Source organism: Cupressus sempervirens, chromosome 2 (assembly GCF_028749045.1).
Source record: "Cupressus sempervirens isolate cs-2001-9-10 chromosome 2, ASM2874904v1, whole genome shotgun sequence".
Lineage (NCBI taxonomy): Eukaryota > Viridiplantae > Streptophyta > Pinopsida > Cupressales > Cupressaceae > Cupressus > Cupressus sempervirens.
The window spans coordinates 359035803-359060581 of record NC_143119.1 but is presented as its reverse complement, the minus strand read 5'-3'; the positions used below and the strand labels follow the sequence as shown (position 1 = coordinate 359060581).

Below are 24779 nucleotides of genomic sequence, written 5' to 3'. Positions count from 1 at the left end.
ATAGATTTGAGTGGAGCTCAGTCATAAATTCCACCAAAGGTATTGTTAATCAATGATATTCATTCAAATTTTAAGTATGCAATTCAAGACATTGGAACTTTGGAAATGGATGAATCTTTGAAGGAGTTATATGTGAATGGTGTGTTGAAACTGGAACATCAACATCTTGAAATAAAAGGTTTAACTCACATTCTGCATATGCCATAGGATTTTCAAATAAAATGGATAAGATTCATTTTTAGTCATGTGCATAATGGTCAGCTATGGTTGGAACAACTTATTTTGATAACCAAGAAGATGATCCATAGGATCATTGGTCTTCCTATGTTGGCAAAAGTGAAAATGACCAAAACCCTAAGTTAGGTTGAGCTAGAGAAGAAAACCCTTGCTGAGTGGGATGCAAGGGGAATGAAGATTAGTCATGTCATAGGCATGGAATTAAAGTTTGGAATACATATCATCACTCACAAGATTTAAAATTTGAGCAAACTTATCAACATGTCATGTGAATAGTGGATTTCGCATATAAAGTGGTCAAAAATAATATATCACTTGACCTTTCTGAGTTAATGTTGAACCAATTCAACAAGAACATGGAGAGTATAAGAACTTCCAAGAATAATCCTTGTAAGTTTGGTTCACTTTTGACTTGTCTATTTTTCTATTAACAATTTTTTTTCCATCTAAAGGTACAGTAGTATGGAGGAAGGATGCACCTATTTTTTATCAGATTAATGAGTATATAGCTAAAATTGGAGAGAACTATGTAAGTATTATGGACACTTACTTTGATGCATTCAAAGAGAAGATGAATACCGGATTCAAGATACCAAAGAAACTAGTTGATGATTACAAAGATGATGTTTGTTTTATGGTTGATAGTGACAAAGTATATATTCAAGTAGTTAGACCAAGAATAGTATGGGTAAAACCTCTTGGTTATGAGGTAAACATAGATGAAACCAAGGACATAATTGAGGCACTAATTAATGAGCCTGTTGACCATAAAGCTACATACTTTGGCACTTATGATGAGGGAAAGGCTAGAATTGAACTTGAAATCAAATTCCCTCAGGTATTCAACAAAGGGAAGATGAGAATTTCCAAATTGAAACCTAGTTCCACTATTCTATTGACCAAAGGAAAAGGAGATGATATTAAGGATGAAGAATCAAAAGATGAAGAGAAATCAGAGGAAGAAGAGCCATTGAATAAGAAAGGTAAAGTAATTATTGCCAAGTCTACCAAACCATCTACTATTGTGTTTACAAGTAGATCATCTAGGAAGAAATCAAACAAAGAAGGAGGAGATGTAATCTTTAAGAGGCCTCCACCCACCTTCCAAGAAAGGCTAAAAGATATAGAGTTAGGATCATGCATACCAAACTTCAAAGTACTAAAGTATGAGACTAGGATTGCAAAGGAGAAAAAGAAAATAGAAGATGTATTAATGTCTAAAATGGGTAAATGTAAGTATTTCATAGACTAGCTTGCTCAGTAGCTTCTAAGTGATCTAATGGAGAAGATCAAGCCAAGATGGGAGAATGCTATGAAAATTGCAAAAGACATATATGAGCAAACCCTGAGGCAACTCATGCCGAGTTTGAGTGATAAGTTAGTAAAAGAATCTCTAAAGAAGAATGAAGAAAAAATCACTTTGAGATTCAACACTTGTCTTATATTGTTGAATGGCATTGAGCATGTAGTGAAAAATGCTACAAACACATGGAAGAATATCTATGTTCTTCATAAATAGAGTGATTTTGTTGTCAATGTTAGTGACAAGGATGAAGATGATGATGAACAAGAAAAAGATGAAGTAATTTATAATGAAGAAGTTACACATTTTGACAATATAGATGATGAGGGAGAGGAATAGGGATAGGAAGCTACCAAGGAAGATTTACAAAATCTTCAAGAAACTGAAGAGACCAACCCAAAGAAAATTGTTGCAATAGTCATAGCCTCACTTCCTCATTCTCCAAGAAAAGCATTGAAAACATCAAGCCTGGAGAAAGCTACAACAAGATTGATTGTATCAAACATTGTAAACACAAGCACTCAATCAATTCTTGTACCTAACCCACTCAACACTTCACTGATAGAAGTGGCAAGCACTTCATCTACTGAGAAGAAGACACTTCCCTCTACATCAATTTTGGGTACACTAGGTATTTCTACTATTGGTATTTTGGCAATAAGTGTAGTATCTACTTTTTTCAGCAAGTCCTACTATTTCTACAATTGTTTCCATTCCTAGCATGCAAATAACAAGTGCAAGGATAGTTGAGACCAAGGCTCAACCAAGTACAATTTTTTGAATAAAGGAAAAGAGAAGGAAGAAGACATAGATCTTGATGAGGCGATTGTTATTCCTGATTGGGACATCTCAAATCTCAATCCTGAACAGATGCATATTTTTGGAGAACTTCTTCAAAAGAAAGCTAAGTAGTAGGGGCTTAGAGAAGAAAGAAATAAGGAATTTCAGATAATTGAAGATGTAAAGAATATCCTAGTTGAGGCACTAAACACAAAGGTTGACACTTCGCAACCAATTTTAAGTCAGTTAGCAGAGGTAGTCTAGAAATTCAATGAAGATTCAAATGTACAAGAGAAATTGTTGTAGAGAGCTGAGAAGAAGTTTGAGAATAAAGTTTTAGAACTTATTGCTCAGCAAATTGCTATTCATCAAGTAGAATTATTTACTATTCTAGGCTCATTGGAGACCTCTTGCAACAATGTATCTTCACTATTCAGTAAACTCTATGACATTTCAATTTTCACCAAGGAAATTAGAGATAAATTGTCATAGATTGATAAGGATCTCAAGGCAAATGCACAATAGTTGTAACTTGACCCGAGTTCTAGCTCTGCCCACTACAAAAAGATTAGATTCTTGATTAATATGCAGGCAAAATTGCTAAGAGAAGAAGCCAGAATAAGAGCTACATTGATAAACATTCAAAGCATGATTCTCCCACATATGGATGCATTGCAGAAACACATTGCACGTGCTAAGACACTCATCCATGACAAAAACTTCTCTGGTGCAGACCACATGATAAAACTATTAACAAAAGTGCAGAATGCATTGCACACATGAAATTTTGAAAGAGAATTGGGACAAGAAAATGACACTAATATTGAAGGTACATGCAGATTTCTTGTCACATTTTGGCATTACTATATAGTTTAGATAGCATACATCTTTGGCATTAATGTCAAAAAGGGGGAGAAGATTGTAAGGAAGATGTATATAGAGGAGAAGATATAATATAAGGAGTATACATAAAGGAGGAGAAATTTTATATATCAGATGTGGAAAGATGTAAAATATATTGTATATTATGTATGGGGGAGCATTATCATATAATGCATGTAAAAATATTGAGAGATACATCTCTTACACAAGAAATTTAAAAAAATCTCAAAAACAAGATACTCTACCAAGTTGGAGACACAAGGTGATGAACAAAAAGTGTTCTTGAACATCTTGAATACAATTTTGACTGACAAGTGTTTTTGTCACTAATGCCAAAGGGGGAGATTGTTGACATTTCAATCATGTTTGTTATTAGTGACTTACACTTATTCAGATTGCAAGTATCTATCGAGCATATTATATAGTTAATAGTGTTAGACAAGCATTTTAGACTCTACTAAGTTCTATAGTTGCTACCAAGTCCAAGAGACAGTCTTCCATTTGTGCTGAGCAATTTCTAGCAAGTTGTTGATCAGAAGTGTAAACCAAGCTTTGCAAGGTTTACCAAATTCCTCAATGCAAATTGAGTTGTGCAACACTTACCAAGTTTGTAATTGATGTGATGTGAGTCTAGTGTTAACTAATCCACTTAGTGTTAACCAAGTGACTCAGTTTATATTGAGCTCATAGTGTTAGTATTTACCAAGCTATGCAATTAGAATCAAGTGACTTGGTTTAGATGCTGAGTTTTACAGTATTCACCATGTCACCAGTGTAGACCGAATTCAAGACTACTTGGAAGTGATCAGTGTGGACTGAGATTCTACATCTACTAAGTACATGACAATGCCAAGAATTGATAGTGGATATCAAGTATCAAAACCTCACCAAGCTAGTCTTCAGAACTTGAGTTCCTACTGTTGGGCTAACTTTTGTGTATTTTGTGTAAATTTTTATTGTGGCCAAGTTTGTAATTCATAATTTGGATTGGTATATATGTAATGTATTTGTATCACATCCAATGTAGAGAAGTAAGAAATAATGTAACAAGTAGAGAAGAGCAGAAGAGCGAATTACAAAGGCTACAATAGTATAAGGAGAAACAAAGATTTATCTATCACAGTAAGGTGATCATTACACTCAAAGGAATCTTACTCAACAAACCAAGTTGCAAATCAAAGATCAACTATTGTTTCATCCTAATAGGTGGATCAATTAAATCCTTTGATAAGGTAGACCTAATAGTCTTTTGTAAATCTCTTTACCAAGTGTATACTTCATTGTATGTTTGTAAATCCTTTTGCAAGGTGGACCTAGTAGTCCTTATTGCTCCTAATAGGGTAGATCATCAAAAGTGATCATTGTAAGCCTTAATAGGCCAACTTTATACTATAGTACTAAAGCTTGTGGGTATCATCCCCACCCCAATTTTACTTTCTATTTGGAAGGTTTTTGGGTTACCAAATTGTGTGTCAAAGTGTTATGAATGCTCTTATGTTTTCAGTTTCTCATGCATGCAATTAGATCATAATACACATGAAGGATTAATTGATAATTAAGGTTTAAATTTTATTGGTTGCTGACTTACCCCTCCCCTCTTAGTAACTTAGCCTATCATATATATTTCCAAAATATACTTGATCAGAGAATATTCTCTATTAGATATCATCTCATGATATCAAGAGTAATTGCCTTAGAATATCAAGTCACGTGATATTCACCAAGTAATCTGAGTAATGGTCTCAAAATAACAAGTCACATGATATTCACAAAATACTTAAATGTTCATAAGACATATCTGCAATAATACTTACCATATGATCATTATATTTATGGTTTGTTTAAGGAAATTAATCCACCATGTAAGATATAATCTATCATGATCTGCTAGGTCACCATGAGATATTGATGCACAAGCATCTTGCATCAAAAATAAAAGGGGGCATGTTGAAAGTATAAATTAAAAATAAATAAATAAAAACTAGAGGAGAAAGAAAGTGACAAAAATTAGAGAGAAAATAAATAAATAAAGGAAAAAAGAAAAAAGAGGGGGACAAGGAATTTCTATTTTCAAGGTGCATAGGTTGTGTAAATAGAAACATACAACAAAATGATTATCATTTCATTTATCAAGGTGTGAAGGTGGGATCTTAGAAGCTTGTGGAAATTTCCTTAAATTATGCATTTAATATGTTTTGTAATCCACAAAGGTAATGCAATTTTCTAATTGGACCACATGGTAGTGCTTAGCTATATTTGGGTAGGAATTTTGTATTTATTTTAAGGTAGTTTTATTTATCTTTTATCCCACATTGGTTCTGTTTGTAACATCTTTGATGGTAAGTGCCTATTTAAGCAAGGCTTATGATCATTTGTAATCAAGATCTTCAAGTGTGGTCCTTCATCAAGTGGTATCAAAGCGATATTTTTTGAGCATGTGGATAGATCACCGAGTGTGAGGCAATTTGCACCAAGACCTTGGGTTGGGTGAAGTTTGTCAAGAAGAAGTTCTTGATTGTGTAGACAGATCACCAATTGTGAGACAGTTTGTATGAGGATCATGAATTTAGCTAATTGTGTAGACAAATTGTCGATTGTGAGGCAACTTGCACAAAGTGCTTGTGTTGCATGAAGTTTATCTTATGAAGACTTGAGCATGGAGAAGAGAAAGAAGAAGATGACTTTTATGATTGGATGGATTCCAAGGATTCCTAGATTTGAGAAAATTAGAGCAAGAAATCAAGAGGCATTACAAGTTGCATTCTTTGATTTGCAAAAGCAAGTGAACGGATTAGAAGTAGAGTTGTGAAAGAGAAGATATTCTCACCAAAAAAGAGATGTTGACATATCTTTAGATGTGGAAAAGAAAGAAGATTTAGTGGACTATCACACATGTGATACAAAAGAAGAGCAAGAGGATGAAGATATTTTTGAACCTAAAGTTGAAGAAGATGAAAGAGAAGAGGAAGAGCATGAAGATGACCAGATTTGTAAGCTAGAAGTAGATGAAGATGATTTGAAGACTGCAACAATGGAGGAAGCATACAATACCTTAGTGGGAGATCAAGTGAGTGAAGTAGTAACATGCATTGTTGATGACATGAAAGAAGCAAGCGAAGATGAATTGTTAGAAGTTGTAATCTTTCCTTGGTGTGTTTATAAACCAAGGTTAGACCTTCTTTCTTTATTATTATAATATATTAGGATATAAGCCAAGGTATCCTAATATATTTCCTTTTTGTCCTTTTTCCACTACAACTTATTTTGTCCTCTAGTGGAATATGTGAGGACAAATATTTATTGTAATTTGTAACTTAGATTATTCCTCCTTAAGAGGAATCTCACACTTGGCCTCACACACTTATGAATGGTGGCATTCATAGACATGGGAGTTACATTCTAACTCCTCTCTCTCATCTCTATTTAAGAGATGACCCTCCTCTCTCATTTCTAATGAGGTTTTCTTCCTCTTCTCAATTATTGTATGAGTGATAGCTCTCTCTCTCTCTCTCTCTCTCTCTCTCTCTCTCTCTCTCTCTCTCTCTCTTATTAGGCTTTCCATGCCTCATTCATAATGTCACAAGGGGTTTTATTTGCTTTCCCCTTTCCAAATATCTTGTCTCATGTGTTGGAGCTTGAAGCTTTCTCTCTCCTTCTTTATGGTAATATCTTTTCATGCATTAACTCACTTAGATTCTTTCCTGGTATTGCTTATTTCCATATTTCTTTTTCCATTTCTAACATGAATATGTGGGAGAGGTAAATGTTTATGAACCATGGGATGTTGAATATGAAATGAGTTTGAAAGATAATGATGATGGTTTATTTGAGGATCTTGTTAGTGATGTGTGGTATGCAAAGGAAGATTGGTATGGCATTGCCGGGTTAATTGTAGGTGTATTTAATTCAACAAGATTGGAGGAGGACAAGAGTTATACTTGGATAAAGTTCATTGCGGAGGAGTATTTTCAGCAGCAGACACTTGTTCCAGCTAGGTATTGGAAGAGTAGAAAAAGAAAGATGTCAGCAGTGGCTACTTCATTTTGTGAATCCATATTCACAAAAAATTTCCTACCATGGGTGTCTGATGCAGGAGCATCTTGCACAAAAAATAAAAGGGGGCATGTTGAAAGTATAAATTTAAAAATTAAAAAAAAATCTAGAGGAGAGAGAAAGTGACAAAAATTAGAGGAAAAATAATTTAAAAAATAAAAAAAGGAAAAAGAGGGGAAAAAGGAATTTCTATTTCAAGGTGCATAGGTTGCATAAATAGAATTCTTTTTTAAATGGTTTTCATTTCATTTATCGAGGTGTGAAGGTGGGATCTTAGAAGTTTGTGGAAAGTTCCTTAGATCACACATTTAATATTTGTTGTGATCCAGAAAGGTAATGTAATTTTCTAATTGCACCACATGGTGGTGCTTAGTTGTATTTGGGTGGGAATTTAATATTTGTTTTAAGGTATTTGTATTTACCTTTTATCTCACATTCATTGTGTTTGTAACATCTTTGATGGTAAGTGCCTATTTAAGCAAGGCTTATGATCATTTGTAATCAAGCTCTTCAAGTGTAAGCTCTTGTAGTGAAGCTCTCAAGGTGTGATCTCTTCTTGTGTAGAAGCTTGGAGGTGAACGATCTTAATGTGTAAGATCTTAGCTAGGAAGTTCTTCTTGGTGAATCCCTTTGGAATCAAGCTCTTCAAGTGTAAGCTCTTGTAGAAGCTCTTGGTGTGCAAGCTAGTTGGAAGCTCTAGGTTTGAAGACTCTTATTGTGGAAGCTTTCTTTTTGGAAGGTCTCTCATATTGTAAGAATTTGGAGTTCTCTCATTTGGAGAATATTGTAAGGATTTTCAAGTATAATAAAAGCATGCTTTATGAAGCATTTTATCTTCTCTTTGTCTCCATATTGTTTCATTTCTTTATTGTGAGTTGGTAAGGGTGGTGTGGCACTTCATCAAATATCCATCATAATAGAAGCTTAGACTATTGTAAGATATTCACCTTACTATAGTAACCAAAAAGTTATATAGTAACTCACATGACATCCACCATGCCTCAATGCAGAGGGTGGAACCAAGGAATTTCACTTCAAACTTCTCTCATAGAGAATAACTCATTAAGAAAAATATTGATATGTTGATCTTTTCATACAAGATTGTTTATGATAAACTATCATACTCACTTTAAATTTGATATCAATCTTCTAAGCTGCTCATCCCAAATTACCCATGATGAAGTGTCAAACTTCATCTGAATCTGATATCAATCAAATTTTTCCAACAAGAATATCTCTAGAGGAACAAAGAGAAGAACAAGGAAAATTTCTCTTATATTACATATAGAAATACAAATAAGAGGTTGACCACAAAAATAGTAAGGACACTACTAAAGATATAATAATTAAAAATACTTATCTCATTATTTGGAGCAAATATCAAATGACATCCTTCACAATGTGAGTTATTTCTACATGTATGTGAAAGTCTTATTTGTAGTTTCTTCTAGCATCTTCTCACTACCATTTTGCACTTGACTCAAAGTCATATTTATATCTTAAACATCATAAGATATGACTTTTGAGATATAAGAAGTCAAGTCCCTTTAGAAATTAATTACACCCTTCATTTAATCATAATGACACCAACTTATGTTGATTCTTGTAATTAACAAATTCTTCTCAACATTATTATTGTGAATTGTTCTCCAAACTTTAGATAACACTTTTGATCTCAAAACTCCCCATGGCATCTGACGTGGTTGATTAATATGCACACTTCATGACGTGGAATGATACAGTTGATTGACTTGTATATGAGCTATTATTATTTTCATCGGGAATCCTTAAACACATATCATTGACTGAAATGGTTACTCTTCTCCATATTTGATATCATATTTTACAAAATTCTCCATTCATTATCATCTCCTACATGAAATGCCCAATCTTTTTGAGATTTTGACTGTCATCTATAAGATTGGGCATTGCATATTATATTTTCATTTTCCTTAGATGGCTTGATCAATTGCTAATCATTTTGTTGGTTGTAATTCTCTCTCTCAAATCAATTTTCTTTGTTATCCCTTTGTATATTAATATTCTCAAGTATCATTGTATTGATTCAAGTTAATTTAGATGAATGTCTCCCTGTTGTGTCAAATCCTCATGTTTATTGTTCACCTTCTATGCTATAATCAATATTATTCTACAACTCAATTTTGAGGCTTAATTTAGAATTTATTTTAGAAATTTAAACTTTCATCAATGTTATAATTGGATTGTATTATTATTAATTATGTTCCCATGATAGATCTTCTACTACTGATTGACCCAAGGAAGAACCTTCCTCCCTTGTTCACATACAACTTCCCTTCATGTTCCTTTGTGCTAATATTATTTTCCTCCTAAAAATTTCACGTTGTCTATATAATGCCAAGCACCCAAATAATTTACCTAAGATGGTATTCCAAATTGCCACAAAACCCATATAATTCTTTGTCCCTTGTGGATAGTCTATATGTGCTGAAATGTGATTTTTCTTCTTGCTTGGCTATGTTTGTAAGTACTTTCCTTTGTATGCTTTGAAATTACCTTTAATACTTTCAAACTGATCCACATTTGCTTCCCCAGAGGTATAATATCTACTTCAATGTTTTTCCCAAATCAATAATATGATATTTTCTATTCTTTCTTACATTTACAGTTTGGCTTTGATACCATGTAGATTTTAGGATGACTGCAAATATAATAACACCACCTGTGTTTTATGTTTTTTTTCAAAGACGAAGAGACATATCCCTTCATGGGACATGTCTTTTATTTATTATTTGATTTATATAATAAAAATTGATTATATATATATATAGATAGATAGATAGATAGATAGATAGATAGGGTTTACTCTCATAGAATTTGTCAATGAAACTACAAAACATCAACAATTATATTTCCCATAATTATATATCCCATATTTACCATGAATATAATGGGATAGCAGCTGGCATAACTAACATAGCTATGAAAAGCAATGATAAATGGATATAGGAAGGGGAGGGTGAATTTAATTATGACATAATAAGCTTGACATTCCTAGATAATTGTGATATTGCTATCAGGATTTAACTATGTGATTTTGAGTCAAACTCATCGACCCATGTTTCATGAGTAGTGATTCAACATGAATCCATCTCTCATGAGAATAAATGGAACACTTAGCACTCATTGGATCTAGGCGATGCTCATAGGTGTGAAGTACCGAGACTTCCTGGGAGGTCACCCATCCCAGTACTACTCTAGCCTAAGCGTGCTTAGCTGCAAATGGGGTTGCAAGCTTTGGGTTTAACCATGGAGGAAACTCTGTAGTTAAGCGCGCTCAGGCTGGAGTAGTACTGGGATGGGTGACCTCTCGAAAAGTCCTGGTGCTTCACCCCTATGAGCATCACTTAGATCCAATGAGTGCTAAGTGTTCCATTTATTCTCATGAGAGATGGATTCATGTTGAATCACTACTCATGAAAGATGGGTCAATGAGTTTGACTCAAAATCACAGTTAAATCCTAATAACAATATCACAATTTGACTTGCTATGGAAATTATCTCCTACTTATCAATTCCTACATAAATCAAATGGTAGGTAAGGAGATTTTTTCCCCAAAATGTACGTGTTGCACCAGGTCATTGGAATCAATAGTAGCCATGATGTCATTGAGCTTATCTATGGAATTTTTTCTAACTGTAGCTTGCATGAATTCAGGGTGAAGTTGAAGTTAAAGGGTTTTAGTCTTTTGTTAACCTTCATTTGAGTTTTGCAGCTGAACTACTGGAAAGACAACATGATGGTGGGTGAAATTCATAGTGTTGAATTTTCTTCTTGCGAGCTTGCTCTTAGGGATTTGGAAGGTTAGAGAAAGCTAGTTAAGGGAGGGTTATCCCCATTCTTGGAGAAATTGCATAAGCATGATATAAATGCAACAAAAATATTTGTTGATGATTGGGATAACAGAGCCATTTGTATCCAAGGAAAGAAGTTCAATGTAAATGAAGATACTGCGGCTGATGCAACGAGGCTCTCCTCTAAGGGTCTTAAATTCTTTAATGACTAGAAGCTTGCAGAGAATGTAATCATCAAATTCCCAGAGGAGTGGGAGACCTTTGATAAAGGTGATAACAAAAACTATAACCCCAAGAAGCTCAAGTCTTTTGGAAAGCAGATGGTTAGAGTTATCATGGAGTTTATAACTGTTGATGGTAGGTATACTCTCCTTTGTACCTGTCATTTTATGTTTCTTAATCACTTCAAATACAAGGATCATATTTCTTCCCTTTTTTATTTTTTGTCCTCCTTGAATTCGAGTATTTATAATCACAAAAAGAACCCTAGGAAGATTCTCATTATGGGTTATTTCTTATTCAATATGATTATCTAACAGAAAAACTAAGGAGAATCCTAGATGTAGGATTGAGGAAGGAGGAGGAAGAAAATCTTTTCCTTCTAATTCTAAGGAGGATAATGGCCGAGTGTATGTGGAACCTAATGGGATTTTAAGAGCAAAAAGAAGCATGTGGTTAGGAGGAAAGTGTTTACATGGAAAAAAGTTTGTCTTGGAGGGAGATGAAGGGAATCATACTAAAGATAGCGAGGGGGAGTCTTCTCAAGGAAGGGAAGAAAACCCCTAAGCATACTCCCAAGGAGATTTTTTCCCAAGGGATAATGGAAATCATACAGATGATAGTGACAAAGAAAGCCATGTTGGTGGATCCCCAATGATTGGCCTGACCCAAAAGTTCACCAAAAGAGCTCGAAAGGAGACTATTGGGGAGATGCCTAGTGTAAATAGATATGCAAAGAAAGAGAGGAATGCTCTTGGAGATGTTTTATTTGGATCTCTTGTTGTGATAATTAATGACAATGAAGCTAATACTGAGGACCAGCCTAATGATAATGCTGTTAGTAAGAAGGTTGCCTTGGGGAACAAAGCTAATACCACTTTGTTAAAGGATTTCATTAGTAATAAGGTTCATGATATCCCTAGTTTGCCACCTATGTCTGGGGATGATGAGGAGGAGATGCCAAATGAAGTCTCAATGAATTTATGATGTACTAAATTTTAGGACAGGAAAGAACCTTCTTTCAGTGTTTCTCTAATCTACCAAACCTCTCTCTCTTAATGCTTTTTGGGTAAATAGACAGGTGTTTCATGAAATTAAGACCTTGAACCTCAAGTACAAAGCTCTTTCAGCTAAGTATGAGGAGTTGTAGAATAACCATAACAAGGATTCCTTGTGGACCACCAAAAATAAAAAATTAATTATTGATTCTATAGATGAAGAAGAGGCTTTGAGAAGAGTGTTAGAGAAGAAGTTGGATGCCCTTGTTTCTAGAGTAGAAAAGACAGAGGCTACTCTGAAAAAGATTCTCAAGTGTAGTGTTAAAATTATGAAAGAGGTCAGTCATCATTAATGTTGATAAGGACCAAGAAGAGAATTGTCGGGACCAAGTAAGAGAACTAGAGCCAACAAGAGAAAGCTTATTGTTACAGCCCAAGTGGATGAATTTTAGGAGCTCAAGAAAGCTGTCATGCACAGGATGACCGAGCTTAGGGACATGGTGGCTAGGACTATTAATGAGCTATTCTAATTTTGTTTGGGTTTTTGGTTCTTTGTCTGCTAGTTCTGGTGTTTCTTTTCTTTTTTAAGTTCTTCTTGGTGTTTTGCTAGACTCTTGGCCTTGTGGGAGCTAGTATTTTTTTTTCCTTCCAGCACATTGGTTTGTTATTAAACTAAATGCTTTATCATTTTGTATGATGATGTGTAAGGTTTTGGGTCCCTCTAAACATTTTTCCCATAGTAAAAATTATTATCATTAAATTTTTTTAAATATCATCAATGATAATAAGGAAGATATAGTAGATTCCCTCAATTAGAACAATAACAACACATAAATAGTATCACAACATCTCATCAAATCACTACCACCACATCAATAGACACTATAATATCACCACCAATTCAACATGGCCATAATACCATTTATAGATGTAAATATATTGAGACATTAGCATATAACATCATGCAACATCATTGTGGAGTCATAAGGCACATATTATCATCATTGAAATCACAAATATTTATATAACATACAATCAACATTGACAGTGATATAATTTGAACAAAAGAATATAACAATAATCATAGGCATCCCCAAAATATCAATACATAACCACATACAAAGTGTATCTCAGATCAAGAAAATAAATAAATGACATAATAGAAACGCAAGAAGCACTGCATTATATTTTATATCGTCCATAAGTTCATTTTGCTACTTAATAAGGTAGCACATGCCTACATAACTTGATGACATGTTCCTTGATTACAACATCCCACTAAAATTCAAACCTTCATTGCAATGATATAAGGGATGATGCTGAGATTGTACCTCTTCACATTGGCAATATTGCAATGTGACATTAGCTGATTTCAACCAATTCTCTCACTCTATATAGAACTTAGTGTCCAATTATTTGATTAAACAATGCACTCTAAGTTTTGAATTGTTTAGACAACTCATTTGAAATCTTACTTTAATGGATGAGTCCTATTGAAGAACAACACAATCTAAGTTTTGACTTGTTTAGACAACTCATTTGAAATCTTACTTTAATGGATGAGTCCTGTTAAAGAAGCTAGCATGATTTTAGACGACTTACCTAAACAACTCATAGCTTAGAATGTGTTGTTTAAACTTGCCTCTATACAAGTGACCAAAAAAACCTTCAATCAAATATGTTGAACAAATAAATTTAAATCAGACGTAAATAACAGTACCCAAAATCTAATTCACACTTGCTCATAAGAATACATCTAGTAATGTAATTCAAAATGAACCATCTTAACAAATCAAAACCTACACTATATTATCTTCAGCACAATTTCAAATTTTCAAATTTACAATCAACCATGTATCTTGACTGGCTCGTACAAAATATGGGCGATGGTGGTATCATGGTGGGGCGGTTGCCTTTGAGTATTGAAACAACCTGCCAGACACAATGAAACATGGAGTGAGTAGGGGATCTTAATAGTTGGGGTGCGGGCAGAGTGTTAAGCATGATAGAACACAATAACGATTACACAAACTTACTTGGCTCATAGATGGGCGTGAGCGAGGATCCCTTTGTATACAAAGTGATGATGCAGAGCACAAACAGTAGAGCTCAAACATATCTAATGATTCCCCTAAATCAGGATCTAACAATTCATGAAATGCGTGCACCTCAATATAAAAGCCAAAAAATTCTCTGTTTTATATAATTATATCAAAGTAATGGCAAAACCCATAAAAGAAAAAAGAAGATAGATTAGCCATTCCACAAGAGAGATTTGGTCGTGGGAGGAAGACAAATCAAGAGTTTTCTGCCACTGATGAGCTCCAGCAGTAACACTCCATAAGAATAGGTGTCTGTCTTAACAGACAGAAGTACTCTTTCTGAATACTCTGGAGCCACATACCTTCACAAACACATGCAAATATTAACTTGGGATTGGAGGAGAAATGTGCTCTCAAAATAAATTCAAGGGGAGATGAAATGCCCAGCAGCGCCCCACACTCTACTCTCGCTTTGCAGACCCAAAATTGCATATCTGTCGAAACAAAAATTGAATTTGATATAAAAATTAGTAATTATAAAAATCATGAAATTCTCGTTGTTAATATGTCTATGGATTCGGTTGGAATATGAATTCGATCTTACCTTGTGTAATTATTGGTGCTCGTTGTTTTATTCTCCTCTTGAAAAGTGTCAAGGGTCAAGGTTCTTTCAACCCCATTTATCTAATCATATAAGTTCCCTGAAATTTGAGACCTTATCTCTAAGTGTCTATTTCATAAGTTTATGACTGAAATATATTTTCATCCAATAGTGATAGTTATAATTTAATGTGACTACAATTTTGATAGTTGTGATTAGTTATTGTTGCCTGTCTACAACTATTTTGTTCTTTGTGGTCTGTTCCCATGACACTTTGTAAAGGGTCCTCAAGATCTTTTAACCCCCTTTTACTTAATCAAAATGTAAGTGCTCTTATTCATAAAAATAAAATAAAAAAATGTAAGTACTCTAAGTCTCCTCAATTTGTGCTTTAAATCTGAAACTAGTGTTAACAGTAGTTTTCTTCACTGTTTGTATATTGCTGATTTGTGCTTTGTAGTCCTGCCCTTCTTGAAATTAAAACAAGTGTTGAATAAATATCCTAAATTTTGAGACCTTATTTTCCTTGATAGATAGAATGTTACAATCAGGATTATATTAATAATTATATGTACGAAATATACAGAATAAACAAAATGATTTTAAAAGACATGTTGAAAAATTGGAAAGCATAGAAAACTTACATATAGAGTCTAATTCTACATCTAGAGTCTACTGTTCCTGCAGTTAAAGTCTGATAAAGTCGCTACCTATGTTGTATGGAGTTTTTGGGACGGAGATGTTTTAGGGGGTGCGTATGGGTCGAAGTCAAAATCTAGGGATAGGACCTCATGGACAACAATTAAAAACAAAGTGTTTTTTATTTATAGAAATAGAATTCAAGTATGCATATCATAACATTGATAAACCATTCACCATAGACATTTTAGAAGATTAAAACATGGAAAATTATCAAATGACAAATACTAAATACTTCCATTTATCGATATCACATACACATATAAAAAATCAAAATGCCTATAGATTCCAAGTATCATGCATGAAATTTAGAGTCTGCATATTTTTGTTATGTTTTAAGACAACTAGGGGCAATAGCAAAAACATGAAATTAATGATTTTTTGGAGGTGTTTTGCCTTTACCCAACTAGCTGGAAATAAGGGGATGGCCAGTAGTTTCGAGGACAGATGGGAAATGACCCCAATGTTGCTAGTTGTCCCCAAGTTTACAACCAAAAAAAATTGGCCGTTTGGGGGACGTTTCCAAAATTGGCAAAAAAAGGATATCTTTGGAGACGACAAAAAAGAGGTATGACCCTAAAATCATAGGGACCACGTCCCTATCAAACACTGGTCTCTACTTAGACCATTACTACATATAATCCATTCATAAAACTAAATGAGTGATTGGAAACCATTCTACAAAGGATGCATAAAGCTTTCTCTTCCAAATAAAAAATTAACACTATTTGACAAATAGAAAAACTAAGCAAATTGATCTAAAACTTAGTGAAGAGATTAACTAGCCTCCCCTTGGAATTCTGTGAGCTCTTCCTCTTCCTCTCTTTCTACCTTTGGACATGGTCACCTCTACACCTCTATGTGTTTTATTCTTTGCAAATGGACTATTGACTAGACAAACCTCTCTGCACCTAAATTCTCACATGTTATTTTTGAGTTCTTAAACCCACCATATTCAATGCTCCAATCCAGATCTTACTCTTCAATATTTTAGGTGGCTTAAACATCACACATTAAGGCTTGATTCCTAAGCTAAAAGTGTCAAATAGTTAAAGTTAGCTTACTTTTTTCAAACTAATTTTTTTCCTAATATGCAATGTTTAAGAATAGCGTCAATAACTTGCGATAGAGGCATATTGTTAGAAGGTGTATCTCCATATTTCACATCCTTTGATCTCTTCATTTTCTCCTCTAAGGAAGTTCTACACCCAGTTTTGACCTTCGTTATGATGCTCCTTATAATGCTTCATTAGAAAATTGTAATGTCCCCATTTTGGAGGAGTTAATTATTTATAAAGTTATCGATAAAAAAAAAATATTACAAGGTAACTTTATATTTAATTAAGCGATATATCTTATAAAGTCATTAAATACAATAATGTTCTAGAGGTTACTAGAAGGAGCAGAGAAAAAAAGAAAAGAAAAGAGGCCGACCTATTGAGAAAAAAAAAACAAATAAGCATTGAGGGCTCATTGCCTATCATCGAGATTTATTATTGATTTTTGCTCATGTGCGTTGTGGAGCCTAGGGTTTCTGCAAGTAGTCACAATTGGCCATTGAGAACGAAAACTCTCAATTGGTATGCAATTTTGAGGGTGTGAAAGATCACCTAAATTATTGCAACTGTGGGAAGGATATTTCAGTCCTTTCACTTATGCTTAATTGCTGGTTTGGAGTTTCAAGCGGAGTTGCACTTTCACCATATCATCTTTAGCAGTCACTCTCTAGTATCGGATCAATCCAGGTTCTTCATTTCAGTTTGTAGTTGTAACAAGTTCTCAATTGTATACAACCAGTTAGGGTTTGTCTGTAATGTGCCATGTCATAATGTTTCAGTGCTGAAAATTGCCATATCATTTGTAAAAACATTTGGTTTTCATTGAATGAATACATTGGCACTATTATTTCCTTATTTCAGCAATTTACTTTAGCTATGTATTAAATTTAGGGTTTTGTTTAGTGGCCTATTGGAAAGGGTCATTACAGTGGTATCAGAGCAGGTTTCTGCCAGCCTGATAGGGTTTATCTAGCCAATTTACACAGGGAACCAACATAACTAAGAATATGGCTAAGAGATGTTCTCAAAGCCCATCCAGAAGTGTGCGAGATGATGAGACTTTACATCATTAGGAGAGGCTTCTATAGTCAATAGAGGCAAGTACATAGGCAATGGTGGTTATGATGCAACATTTGATTCAGAAAAATAGGAGAAATAATCATGATACTGACCAGGATGATAGGAGCATAGCAGGATCACAACATAGGACACAGTCTGGAATAGCTAACAGACCCACACATCCTACATTCAGGGAAGAAACTCCAGCACACACACTTGATGCTATGGTAACAGATATTATAGATGAACTTCGACAAGCAAGGAATGAGTGGGATTCATTACCAACATATGTACAGGATGGGTGGACATTTGACAGGTACTTGAACTACAAAGATGCTAGGCAGAAGTAGGCAGATAAACCCAGTGAGTTGCAACAGGTCACCAACAAGTTGGTATTACCCACATTTGATGGTAGTGGAAAAATGACTACTCGTGCTTGGATTCATAAGGTGGATACTTTCCTATCTTTGAAGACTGTGATAGAATTTGAAGTGCTCAAGTATGCCACTTTACACTTAGATGGGGCAGCACATGATTGGTGGACACATGGCATGATCACATTGCAACACAATTAGATAACCACTTATCAAGAATTTGTGGATAGATTGATAGAAAGGTTTGATAAAAAAAAATTCTGAAGTTTATTTCTGAGAGTTAGCCCAATTGAGATAGTCAAAAAGCTTAGAACAATTTATCAATGACTTCCAGAATCTTGCAGTGTTGGTGCCTGACATTTTAGAAGGAAGACTAGTCATTTTATTTACAGAGGGATTAATTGAACCACTCAAGGGGTGGGTAAAGGCTTTTGATCCTCCTACATTACAGGAAGCCATGAAGAAAGCCCACAATATGGAACTTGCTGCTCTAGCAAACTGGTTTAGTTCGAAGTGTTCTTCATCATTTAGAGATAACAAAGGGGAATTCAGCAAGGGTAAAGAGAAGGTTAGTGACTCAAAAGGAAACTCAGTTGTACCCTTGGATAAGGAAACACTTAATGACCTACGTAGGAAGAAGCTATGCTTCTTTTGCAAAGGTCCTTATGAGTTTGGTCATGATTGTCCTATGAGGCCTAAGGGGAAGGCTAACCAGGTGATGTGGGCTTACTACGAGGGTTCAAATTCAGACAGCTCAGAGCACCATGATGAGGATCCTAATGGTGAACAGGAGATAGATAGTGCTAAGAAAAAAGAGGCTCTAGAGTTACATTTATAGGAGGCACGTCTGTCTGGTATTCAAAGAGAGGGATCTTTCAGACTCCGAGGAGTCTTGGCAGGGCAGAAGGTTATTACTCTATTGGATACAGGTGCTACACATAATTTCATTGATGCACGATTTGTGGAGAGGTGTGGACTCATTACTAAGGAGTTTGAAGGATTGAGAGTCAAGGTAGCTGATGGATATACTCTTCATTTTGATAGGATGGTGTGAGATCTACCTTTGCACCTGAACAACTATGAGTTCAAGGCGGATTATCATGTGGTCAACATGGGTGACATGGACATAGTACTTGGGATGCAGTGGCTACATTATTTGAAGGAGGTTACTCTAAGACTAGAGGATATGGAGATACGGTTTGAGGTGGATGACAAGACTCATGTGTTGAAGGCTATTTGTAATGGTGATGTCAGGACTATCTCATTTAGAAGGATGGAGAGATTAGCCAAGCATAATAATATAGAGTGGATGACAATATGTGCCTTGATGCCTACCCAGGAAGAGCAACATAAGATTGAATATCATCCAGATATTCAAAAATTGAGAATCAAGTATGAGAAGGTTTTATGCGAGATTCCACCAAGCTGGCCACTAGACAGAGGCATTGAGCACATTATCGAGCTGGAGGAAGGTGCTAAGCCTATCATGTTCACACCATATCGGCACCCAAAATGACTCAAAGATGAGATTGAGAGGACCATCAAGGAGTTGCTAGCAATGGGACACATCAGACCAAGTAAGTCACCTTTTGCATATTATGTTGTTTTGGTAAAAAAGAAGGATGGTACTCTACGAATATGTATTGATTATAGGGTGTTGAATAAGAGAACTATAAAGAATAGGTATCCCATCCCACACATCGATGAGTTGATAGACGAATTGCATGGGGCTTGTTATTTCACAAAAATTGATTTGAGATCAGGCTATCACTAGATTAGAGTTTGAGAGTAGGATATTGAGAAAACTGCTTTCAGGTGTCATTGTGGGCACTTTGAGTTTGTAGTCATGCCTTTTGGTTTGACTAATGCACCTGCCACTTTTCAGTCCACTATAAACAAGATCTTCCACAATCAGTTGAGAAAATTTGTGTTGGTGTTCTTTGATGATATTTTGATCTATAGTAGGACATGGCGGGAACATTTAGAGCACTTGGAGATAGTATTGAGCATTTTACAAAGGGAGTCCTTGTATGCCAAGGAGTCCAAATGTGATTTAGGGATGATAGAATTGTTGTATCTTGGACACATCATTAGTGCAGAAGGAGTGCAAATGGATCTTGAAAAGGTCTATGCTATTGTTGATTGGCCACCACCAGAGAACCTTACACAGTTAAGAGGGTTACTTGGTCTATGTGGATTCTATCACAGGTTTGTTAGTGGCTACTCATGACATGTAGCACCCATGATAGATTTGCTGAAGAAAGGGGCATTTGTGTGGACTCAGGAGGCACAGGAGTGTTTTATGTGGTTCAAGGAAATAATGACTACATGCCCAGTATTAGCATTGCCTGATTTCACAAAGCCATTTGAACTTCAATGTGATGCTTCTAGAGAGGGAGTTGGTGTTGTACTCATGCAGGACAAGCATCCTATAGCTTATGAGAGTAGGAAACTCAGAGGGCCTGAGAGATCATTCAGCATATATGATAAGGAGATGTTGGCCATCATGCATGCCTTGGCCAAATTTAGATAGTATCTTGTGGGCAGCAAATTTTTTATTAAAACTGATCATAATAGTTTGAGGCACTTTTTGGGACAACGGGACCTAAATGATTGCTAGTAGAAGTGGGTGAGTAAGTTACAGGCTTATGATTTTGCTATCACATATGTTAAGGGGACACATAATATTGTTGCAGATGCTTTATCCCATAGGCCACACCTCACTTCTATGATTCAGATATCAGAGGATTGGCGACACTTGATTGTAGTAGAATATGCCAAAGACATGTGGGCCTCTGCTATAGTGGAGGAAAAAACAATCGACACCATATACACTCTCATGGATGATTTGATCATTTACAAGAACAAGATTTACTTAGTCCTAGGATCGAAAGTGAAGCAGTTGATTTTGAGAGCATTCCATAATTCACCTACAGAAGGCCATCCTGGGTATTTCAAGACATACAGGTTAGTACAAGAATAGTTCACTTGGAAGGGACTTAAGGCTAATGTTTTGTAGTATGTGCATGAGTGTCATGTTTGCCAGTAGAACAAACAAGAGCAAAGTTATCCAGCAGGGCTCCTACAGCCACTTCCTATTCCTGACAGGAAGTGGGAGTGCATCTCTATGGATTTTATTATGGGCTTACCCAGGGCCCAAGGGTGCGATTGTATCTATGTGGTGGTGGATAGGTTGACAAAATATGCTCACTTCTTCCCTATCACTACTACATACTCAATAGCTTAGGTGGCAGAGGTCTTCTTCAGGGAGGTTTTTAGATTACATTGTTTGCCTCAGAGCATTGTGAGTGACAAGGATAGCCGCTTCATGAGTCACTTTTGGTAGGAGGTATTTCGGTTGTATGGTACTGAGCTTACACCTAGCACTAGTTATCACCCACAGATTGATGGTCAAACAGAGATTGTAAACAAATGGGTGGAAGGGTATTTGAGGAACTATGTGGCAGATCAACAGTGAGCTTGGGTCCGATGGATATATCTCTGTGAGTGTTGTTATAATACTACATACCATATGACTATACAAATGACACCCTTCATGACACTTTACAGTTATGAGGCACCTAGTTTCTTAGATTTTTTGTTGGGAGACAGTCAAGTACCCTATGCAAGTGAACTATTACAGGAAAGTAAGGATATAGTTGCTACTCTCAGAGACAACATTGCTAGAGCTCAGAACCAGAAAAAGCAGTATGCAGACAAGAAAAGGACTGAGCATAGCTTTGAGGTAAATGATATGGTTTACCTCATATTGAAGCCATATAAGCAGTCCACTCTCAAGAAGAGTGGTGTAGAGAAACTCAAGCCATGCTATTATGGACCATTCAAGATTGTCAGGCGAGTTGGTGAGGTGGCTTATGAGTTGGAGCTTCCTACAGATAGTAGAGTGCACATTGTGTTTCATGTATCACGCCTCAAGAAAGCATTGGGTCAGAATTTGATGCCTTTTGCAGTATTACCTCCTTTGGATGATGAGGGAAAATTGATCTTAGTGCCAGAATCCATTCTGGATAGTAGAGAAAAGCAACTTCGCAGGAGGGTAATCAGAGAGTATCTGGTTAAGTGGAAAGATTTACCTATTGAAGATGCTACTTGGGAGGGAGAAGTGATTTCATAGCATCCAATATTAAGATTTATTGAGGCCAAGCAATTTTAGGGGGGATGGACCTATAATGTCCCTGTTTTGTTGGAGGAGTTAATTATTTATAAAGTTATCAATAAAAAAGTATATTACAAGGTAACTTTATATTTAATTAAGTGATATATCTTATAAAGTCATTAAATAAAATAATGTTCTAGAGGTTGTTGGAAGGAGTAGAGAAATAATAATAAAAAAAGAGGCCGACCTATCGAGGAAAAAAGAATAAATAGGCATTCAGGGCTCATTGCCTATCATCAAGATTTATTATTGATTTTTGTTGATGTGCGTTGTGGAGCCTAGCGTTTCTGCAAGTAGTCACAATTGGCCATTGAGAACGAAAACTCTCAATTGGTACACCATTTTGAAGGTGTGAAAGATCACCTGAATTATTGCAGCTGTGGGGAGGATATTTCAGTCCTTTCACTTGTGCTTAATTGTTGGTTTGGAGTTTCAAGTGTAGTTGCACTTTCACCATATCATCTTCAGCAGTCACTCTCCAGTATCGGATCAATCCAGGTTCTTCATTTCAGTTTGTAGTTGTAACAAGTTCTCAATTGTATACAACCAGCTAGGGTTTGTCTGTAATGTGCCATGTCATAATGTTTTAGTGCTGAAAATTGCCATATCATTTGTAAAAACATTTGGTTTTCATTGAATGAATACATTGGCACTATTATTTCATTATTTCAACAATATACTTTAGCTGTGTATTAAATTTAGGGTTTTGTTTAGTGGCCTATTGGAAAGGGTCATTACAAAAATCAATCGTGCACTGAAATCCAAACCTTCTATGTTGAGAATCCTCTGATCCTCAATCTCCAGTATTAGGTATCTTTTGCGAAAATGACCATTGATGATTGCAATTTCAAGACCTTACGTCTAGGTATTTATTTCATAAGCTCAAAATAAATTGCTTAGAACTGAAATATATCTCCATCCAATCTAAATTTGAATGCTCAACAAAAGTAAGGAGTATAATTTTATGTTAATATGATTTTGATATTTGTGAATAGTCATTATTACTTGTCTACAATTATTTTTTAGTTGATTTGTACTTCAAATCATAACTAGAGTTAACAGTAGTTTTCTCCACTGTTTGTATACAGCTGATTTGTGCTTTTTAGTTTTGCCCTTCTTGAAATCAACTTCCTTTATCAAGGTGACAACATTTGTAAGGAGTTCACCTAAATCTCCTGAATTTTGAGACTTTATTTTTGTATATTGAGACTTTATTTTTGTATATTTATTTCACACAACTTGAATACGGATTATGGAGTTTACATGGTATCAACATCTAGAATTTGTTGAGCTTTTTATAAGATGCGAACCTGAGATCTTGCATTTACTGCAGGAATTCTCTACCACGACTACGTTACTGACCACTTCAGAACCAATCAATTTTGATCCGAATGATTTATTTCTAACACCACCTATAAACAACATCAACAACTAGATTTATATGCACCTTGTATCTATAAATGAATTCAAATAACATAAAATCAGCAGAAGTTTGGCATTGGGAGAAAGTTGACATACCAAGGGCAAGAAATCACGAGCAAGCATGATATTGGAAGATCTGATGTCTCGATGCTTCACCACATTCCTCAGGCAAATACCTCAGTCCTTTTGCAACCCCAATTGCAATCCTTCGCCTTGCTGCCCATGACAATGTCTCGGGACAGGAGAGGTGGCGATCAAGCCATCCATTGCAGGCATATTCATAAACAAGGGCAGGACTCAATTCATCATTGCAAAATGCCAAGAGAGCCAAGATATTCCTATGGCGAGCCACTTTTACAAAGTCCATTTCAGTCTTGAAATGGGTCTCAAAAGAGCAGCCCTCAAACTTCTTCACCATCACTTTATATTCACTAGAAGACCCATCCTCATTTAAAATTCCCTTGTATAACTTACATATTCCATTTTGAGCAAGTCATCATTTGTTGTTACTTTGGCTATTTCATCACATGAGAGCTCTTGTGGAGGACATAATTTGGCTTTCACCTTCTTTCTGCAGTCACAATTACAACAAGTTTTACTTATTTTCTCCTCTTATTTTGGTAGAGTTTGCAGAACACTACGAAATGTTTTGGAATCATGGGTGATTCCACCGATTCCTCTTCCATTCATAAACACATCAATTGGGACTCCAATAGATGGATTTCTTGTCTGCATTTGTCTATTGGATTGAAAAGCTCCAGGGAATGTAGTTATAGTGCCTTCTTCAGATATGCTATAGGAATGAGGCCTTCTAACACTGGATATAATACTAGCTACATTGTTTCTACCAATTGCAGCAACATTACATCCAGAGCTCTCAGATATGTTTTTCCTATATTTCTTCAATTCTCTGTTTCACAAGAAGAAATGAGAGTGTTAGTTTCCTCGGTCAACTGAAAAATCTTACTGCATCAATTTATAGAATTCAGTTTCAAAAGTACATTCTTAAGTATTGATTTGTTTAGGTGGGTGATTTGAAGC

At 35.3% G+C, this 24779-nt stretch overlaps 1 protein-coding gene across 1 annotated transcript; it reads right to left on the bottom strand.

Moving 5' to 3' along the window:
- Positions 1 to 14559: 14559 nt before the first annotated feature.
- On the bottom strand, positions 14560 to 24156 carry LOC149572620 (putative receptor-like serine/threonine-protein kinase At4g34500). The gene is made up of 3 exons (XM_089815862.1): positions 23915 to 24156; positions 14792 to 14842; positions 14560 to 14710 (listed from the first exon to the last, which is right to left on the bottom strand). Exons 1-3 carry the CDS (start codon positions 24154 to 24156, stop codon positions 14560 to 14562), a joined length of 444 nt encoding a protein of 147 aa, XP_089671988.1.
- Positions 24157 to 24779: the final 623 nt, after the last annotated feature.

Coding starts and splice junctions, on each gene's coding strand:
- LOC149572620 (XM_089815862.1), bottom strand. CDS start 24,156: ATGGTGAAGAAGTTTGAGGGCTGCTCTTTTGAGACCCATTTCAAGACT. Junction 14,843..23,914: donor GGGGTTGCAAAAGGACTGAG/GTATTTGCCTGA, acceptor TTGTTTCGACAG/ATATGCAATTTTGGGTCTGC. Junction 14,711..14,791: donor AGAGTGTGGGGCGCTGCTGG/GCATTTCATCTC, acceptor GTGTTTGTGAAG/GTATGTGGCTCCAGAGTATT.